Below are 6,790 nucleotides of genomic sequence, written 5' to 3'. Positions count from 1 at the left end.
GTTTCTTAATACATTGTAATCGCTTTAAGTGTTTATAATAATCACAGCATTTTTAGACAATTATTAAAGCAAAGAATTTCATGATAAAAGCTTAACCAGCTAAGTATCTTACGAACAAAAAGATATATCATATTAATATGCATCTTCAAGGTATTTCATTTACAACTCTTCTCTCTTTCATATTCACCACACTTTTAGCGATGGTGATTACAGACTGCAACTCTGCATTCGCGTTGATTTCGCTACCTACTTATTTATTTATTTGACGTTTGCACCGAATTTCTGTCAGTCAATATTAATATTTTTCACAGTCGACATTAAGGAGAAAGGATACGAGATTTTCATAATTTCTATATTTTTCTGATAAAAATGGAAAATTTCGGCAGTGAAATCGGCCAGAAAATGCGGGTATGTGGCTCGGCATAAGTGTCTGTACAAAGAAAATGTTTGAAAATATAATTTTCAGTATCAAAATATATAGGCTATGAAAAGTTGTATGCTGCTGTTTTAGTATTTTCAATATCAAACATTTATTGATTAAGCGCCCAGATAAATTGTAAAACAGTTGCAATAATATTTCAAATTCATTGTATTGTTTTATTACAGAGTGCCGTTAAGGCCAAACTCGTAGAGTTAGGTACTGGTGGCACAGCAGGCTACATAGACGATGAGCTGCCGGATTATGTGATGATTATGGTAGCGAACAAGCGTTCCAAACAACAAATGATCGCCGACCTCAACCTCTTTCTAGGCTCACAAACAGAGCTTTTCGTAACGTGGCTACATGAAGTGCTGCAAAAATTGCAAGAAGTGACATTACCTGCAACTATTGGTAAGAAATTCATAAATGCGAAATATATCTAAATACTTATTTTACTATTTTTTTGAATTTATTTTATATATAGCCACAAAAAAACGCAAGGCAGAGCCTAAGCAAGACGTTACAAGCAAAAAGGAGCGTAAGGGTAATAAAAAAGAGAGAAAAATATCAACATCCAAAAAAGCCGCAGAGGAAGTGCAAAGTGCCGCTGTAAATACAACTGAAAAATCAGCGTCATTAAGCACACCAACAGTGCCACCAATTAACTCTATAACCGACGTCTTTGCGGATGTGTTTTTGGAGAAGGCTAAGAAAAATCTGAATACAACAGCTGAAGCGGCAGCGCATATAAAAAAAGCTAAAAGTGGCAACAAAACAGCAAGTGGTGAAACAACTAAAAATTTAGCAACCAAGTTGTCTAATGAGAAAGCAGCTATGGCTGCGAATACCACAGTAGGCAAAGAGCAGCGTTATAATGGTGCTAGTGGTGATAGTTCTACTAGTATTAGTAAAAAAGTCAGCACAACTGCTCCCGTGATCAGTGGCAATCGAGAGAAAGACTTGGCTGAGTTAGCTGAAATACAAAAGAAAATATACGCCGCCAAAAAGCATTTACGCCAATTGGGCGAACTGGAAGACAACAGTGATGACGAGGATTTCATAAATTTGAAAGAAGATGGTACTGAAGAGGAAGTTGAAAATCTTAGTCCAAAAGCGGTGGAGACGGTATACACATTATTTAAACATTTATATTTAGTATTTCATTAATGTTTTATCTTATTTGCAGCCTACGCAAACAATAACAGAACAACGAGGTAGCAAACGGCGTAGTCCAATTATTTTTGATGCCGGTGAAAAGAAGAGTGATGAAACAAATTTGCACGAAAATGAGGCATCTGACAGGTCCGCACATTTTACACCACCACCGCAGACGAACTGTGTGGTTACAAAACCGAGCAGCACCAGTGAACTGCAAAGTACTACTAATGTACGAAGTAGTCAATTAATGCTACAAAAACAACATAGCCAAGAACGTGAAAAGTCACGAAATCGCGAACATGAACGTGATAGACACGATTCAACCTTTGATGTGCCCAAGAAGCCAGTACATGAACGGTTGGGCATACGTCCCCCAGCAGTTCGTGAGGCGCAACAGCAAAACCAACAACAGCGTCGCACGCGTGAGGACAAACAACTCTTTGTACCCTCGTTCCGGCGAAAAGATAATGATAATGAACGCAATAGGGAGCGCGAAGGCGAACGTGAACGTGAAAGAGAACATGATAGAAATAGGGAACGTGAGCGTGAACGGGAACGTGAACGTGAACGTGAAAAAGAAAGGGAGCGGGAACGTCAACGCGAGCGCGATCATGTCCGTGAGCGAGAACGTGAAAGAAGTCGACTGCCAGCTCGACTCCGCGGTAGAAGTGAAGATAGGCGTAAAGACCGTGATTTAGAACGCGAACGTGAACGTCCTAGAGAGCGTGGTCGAGAACGTAGTCGTGATACAGTGGAAAATAGGCGTAAAGGCAGTGTACCCCGCATGCGACGCTCATTATCGCCAATATTAAGACGCACTACAACCAATAATGAAACGCGTACACTGCCCAACATAACGGTATCGGCTACTGTGAAACCAAATTATGCCAATAAGAATATCGTCGCTGAAAAGAAGCTCGACGAGGAAATGAACTCATCAACTAGTGCGTCGTCTACGGATAGCGATGAGAGTAGTGATGATGAAGAGTCTAAGGTCTCGCACTCGCAACAAACACAGCGGCAACGCATCGGCTCACGTGTTATTGTGGCGCCCGTGAAACCAGTGGAATCCTCCGAGGATGAGGATAAATCATTGAATTCGATTATAAAAATTAAACCACGCGCGCCAGTATCACCCAGCAAGCAGGCCTGCAAGACATTACTTCTACGCGCCGTCGCCGAAGCACAACGCTCGACCATCATAAAGGCACGTCAAAAAGAAGAAAAGACAGTGTCGAATAAAGTGAGTAACATCGTTCAAGATCCAACAGACGAGCGTAAATTGTATACCAAAGCTTATCGTGAGCGCTTGAAACGCGGTGCCAAAGTCACTTCCACATCGGCAACAAGCTCCAATTTGTTCAGACGAGCCACACAAAATCTTGTCATCAAGGTGGAAAGCGATATGCCGCTACAAAAGCGACGACGCGCACAAATCGACGAGATGGAGATAGAAGAGCAGGCGCATAGTGATGCGGAGGAGATAGAGGAGTCCGAAGAAGTGGAGGAGAAGTACGTACCAGGTACGGTGTTCCAACGCGTTGACTCCAACATCAATTACATGTATGTGCCGCAAATGATACGCATAAAGAACGAGGAACAGGAAAGCGGAGAGTGAGTTTTACTATTATTTTTACCGTTATTAACCAGTTATTAATGTTTTTTGTCCTTAAAAACTACTTTTGTTTTACACAGCTCCGACGAAGTTGCAGAGGAGGGGAACGGCAATGCACAGCAAACAGCCGATAAAGCGCAACAAAGGAAAACACAATTTGTGGTTACGCTTAATGGTGAGTTAGACGCTTTCAGTCGGCGATTAAGTTGTAATGTGTTTAGTTACGGCTACAGTTGACTTAATTGACTTTTTTGTATTCTAAATTGCAGATGAGAAAGCGGCTTTGAAGTTCATGTCGCGCGCAAAGGCTGCCCTGAAGCGTGTACGTTCCGAATCGCCAGTGCAAGAAGTCTCCTCATCCTCCTCGGTGGCGCGTTCCAAACGTGCCGAAGCATCGTCAACTACAAACACAACAACAAAATCAACACAAGCATCACGACCACGTTCGGGCGCACAAGAAAATGAGCACAGCCGTCGCGCCAGCATCAAATCACGCCTCTCAGCCAAAGTAATGCCCTCGTCAACGGTGTCACGTTTTAGCGATCACGAATCATCCAATTCATTGCCGGCAACACCGCCACTAAGACGCTCCGATTTAGTCGAAACTTATCGCAAACCAAAAGAGGTCAAAAAGATTATTATTAAGAATGACACAGACGATGAGGAGATGAGCCCCAAAAAGTTATCCTCCACCATTGTTGTGGGTAACGGCAGTCAACAACGCAAACACAAGCGCACACACAGCGTGGAGCGTAACCAACAGCCCGAGCGTTCAACCACGCCACCAACGTTGCGCAAACCCAACACGCGCAAGGAGTCACGCACACCGCCCAAACGCAAACGCAGCTCCAACAGCAGCCAGTATGAGGGCAGAGCGCGTGCCATGGACGACAGCGATATTGATGATGATGAAGTGGTGGAGCAGCCGGTACATAAGCGGCGTTCCAGAAGCGACGATAGCACACGCATGCGCGAAAGGGGGCGTGAGCGAGAACGCGAACACGAACAACACAATCGTGAGCGCGAACGTGCAGCCTCACGTGATTATTCCGCTGAGCGACATAGCGGCGAGGAGCGACGCAAGATCTCAACACGCAATGTGGAGGCGAAAAAGTACGACAACATACCGTCGTGTAAGTAAATTTTTGTTGTAATTTTAAGCTAATTTCAAAGTTAAAATAATATGTATTTTTATCTTACAGTGAGCTCTGTCACCTTGGACTCGTCTGCTGGGCGTATTATGAAAACGAAGGAGCGCTGTAAATACCATCCGAACTGCACCAAACAATTCTGCGACTTTTATCACCCGACTGCACCGTGTAAAAGTTTCCCGAATTGCAAATTCGCCGACAAATGCTTGTACTCGCATCCGCATTGCAAATATGATCTCGCTTGCACAAATCTGGATTGTAATTATGCGCACAGCGGTCCCAGGGATCCGGCGCAACTGGTGCCACAGGCGCCCCCCTTATGTAAGTGTATATTTATAACTTTAACCGTCGAAATCGGATTAATATAGCGTATAGCTGCCATACAAATTGAACGATCAAATCATGTTCTTGTGTGGGTTTGTATCTGTGAAAGGGTGTTATAGCTTTAGCGCAACCGAATTTAATACTTTTTTTGTGAACTCAAATTGTCAAATTAGAAACACTAATTAATTAATTCTTTCGGTATTTTTCTTCTTCAGCTTCACATGTCGTGCCTGTGCAGAACTATAAATCGATTTCAGCCACAGCAGCCGCCAGCACCACCATGTGCAAATACTATCCCACTTGCACAAAGGTGGGTTGCACCTTCTACCATCCCAAGCCATGTCGCTTTGGCAAAAATTGCATCAACAAATTGGAGTGCAATTTCTATCATCACGAAGTGCAGAGTAGCAGCAAATTTAAATGGGTCGCATCGGTTGTTTAAAACGCGCTGCACAACCAGCGTCATCTCTTCTAACGCATACATTTAGTAACTCCGTTTTTTTGAATATTTGTAAATGTAAATGTTATGCAGCAATGCAAACCAATTCATATTTACCACTACTATATTTATAAATTAAACGCTGCGTAGTTATGCTATACGCAACTAAAAATAATATAAAAATTCAAATATATGGAAAAAAATTTTAAATTATTAAAAAATGATATTCTCGCATAATAAATAATAAATTGAAATAATAAAAAAAAATATTAACTCGCATATAAAAACAAATTAAGTAGTATAGGCACAAACGCATAGTATGTTATACATACATATGTATGTATAAATAATTATATTCGCATGGTTCTGCAATGAATTCTTACATTAGTATGTATATTAAACGTTTTTTGCATTTTAGGGCTTTTCAAGTAATTATAAATGCAGTTAAAATAAAATAAAAATTATTAAGCAAAAATTTGCGTAATAAAAATAGTGGCTATTTTTTGTGCATTGTTGCTATTTCTTGCGGAAATAATTGCTTTCACTTTTGTTATGTAAATATCAAAATATTTCAAAGAAAATAATATTTAAAACCAAACTTTATGCTTTGTTAATTAAGCTGTGCATAGTTGTTGTTATTGTTGTTAGATTCACAAAAAATATTTATCCAATGTTTTTAGCGAGTTCTGCCGAGTCCACTGACAATGGCCGAATTAATCTAAGCAGCAGATCTATTTACGTAGTTTGTTGTTGCAATGGCAGAAAAGAATCGAAAAATAATTTTGGAGATAATTATTTACGTAAATTCAATATTTACGCCTACAAATGCAATTAAAGTTCTCTGTTTTGCTTTTTATTGTCATATGGCACTCTGCAGCTGCTCAAGGTCAACTTCATTGCATTTGACATTTTCCCTTTTTTCCCATTCTCAATAAATGGAATTAAAATTCACCGACAATTTATACTCACCAGCTGGTTTACAAAAATTCCAAATAATTTACTTATTTACCAAATCATGTTAATTGCATACATATTCCTAAATTTTCAATAAAACAATCAAAACAATAACAACAAATATGATTATGAACAAATTAATGAAAATAACGAAATATTTATGATCTTCCAATTTCATAATTAACATGAGTACTAGTTAATAACGAGGTTGTGCATAGTTTTTTTCTTTTTTACTATTAACCGTTACTTTTCTACTGAAATTGAAGGAATATCTGTACCCACATATACACATATTTGCTCAAAAACAAGTGCATAAGCATCTTGACATACACCACTTGCCATTAAATGGTATCCGCATTGCATTACACAAGGTTTAGCCGCAGTCCTTTAGCTTCAATACACTACTAATAACATGTAGTCCACTCAGCCCGACTCGAGTACTCGATATACAATAAATTAGAAAGAAAATTCCTAATAAACGGTCGCACGTCAGTAAATGCAGCTCTGTATCAAAGAGCATCTAATACTTAGTCTTGCCATGAATTCTGTTACTAAGTTTAAAACAATGTAGAGTTTTTAATAGATAAAATGACAAACAACAACAATGTACGCAAAAAAAGTTAATCCAAAGGTTCGACGTGGTCACCATTCAGCTGCTGTAGTGGTTTGGTGGGGAGTCTCCTACAAAGGCTCTACGGCTCTACACTTCTGTGGAAAATGGGTTAAAA

The 6,790-nt window shown here is 39.9% G+C and overlaps 1 protein-coding gene across 1 annotated transcript; it reads left to right on the top strand.

Annotated features, from left to right (window-relative positions):
- The first annotated feature begins 293 nt into the window (after nucleotides 1–293).
- On the top strand, nucleotides 294–5,706 carry LOC126751368 (pre-mRNA-splicing factor CWC22 homolog). The gene is made up of 8 exons (XM_050461581.1): nucleotides 294–408; nucleotides 607–832; nucleotides 906–1,546; nucleotides 1,608–3,193; nucleotides 3,275–3,369; nucleotides 3,464–4,327; nucleotides 4,397–4,666; nucleotides 4,885–5,706. Exons 1-8 carry the CDS (start codon nucleotides 370–372, stop codon nucleotides 5,109–5,111), a joined length of 3,948 nt encoding a protein of 1,315 aa, XP_050317538.1. The 5' UTR covers nucleotides 294–369; the 3' UTR covers nucleotides 5,112–5,706.
- The last annotated feature ends 1,084 nt before the right edge of the window (nucleotides 5,707–6,790 follow it).

The sequence above is a fragment of the Bactrocera neohumeralis genome, chromosome 2 (assembly GCF_024586455.1).
Source record: "Bactrocera neohumeralis isolate Rockhampton chromosome 2, APGP_CSIRO_Bneo_wtdbg2-racon-allhic-juicebox.fasta_v2, whole genome shotgun sequence".
NCBI classification, from domain to species: domain Eukaryota; kingdom Metazoa; phylum Arthropoda; class Insecta; order Diptera; family Tephritidae; genus Bactrocera; species Bactrocera neohumeralis.
The sequence above is the reverse complement of the archived record's forward strand: the minus strand, read 5'-3'. Positions and strand labels throughout refer to the sequence as shown.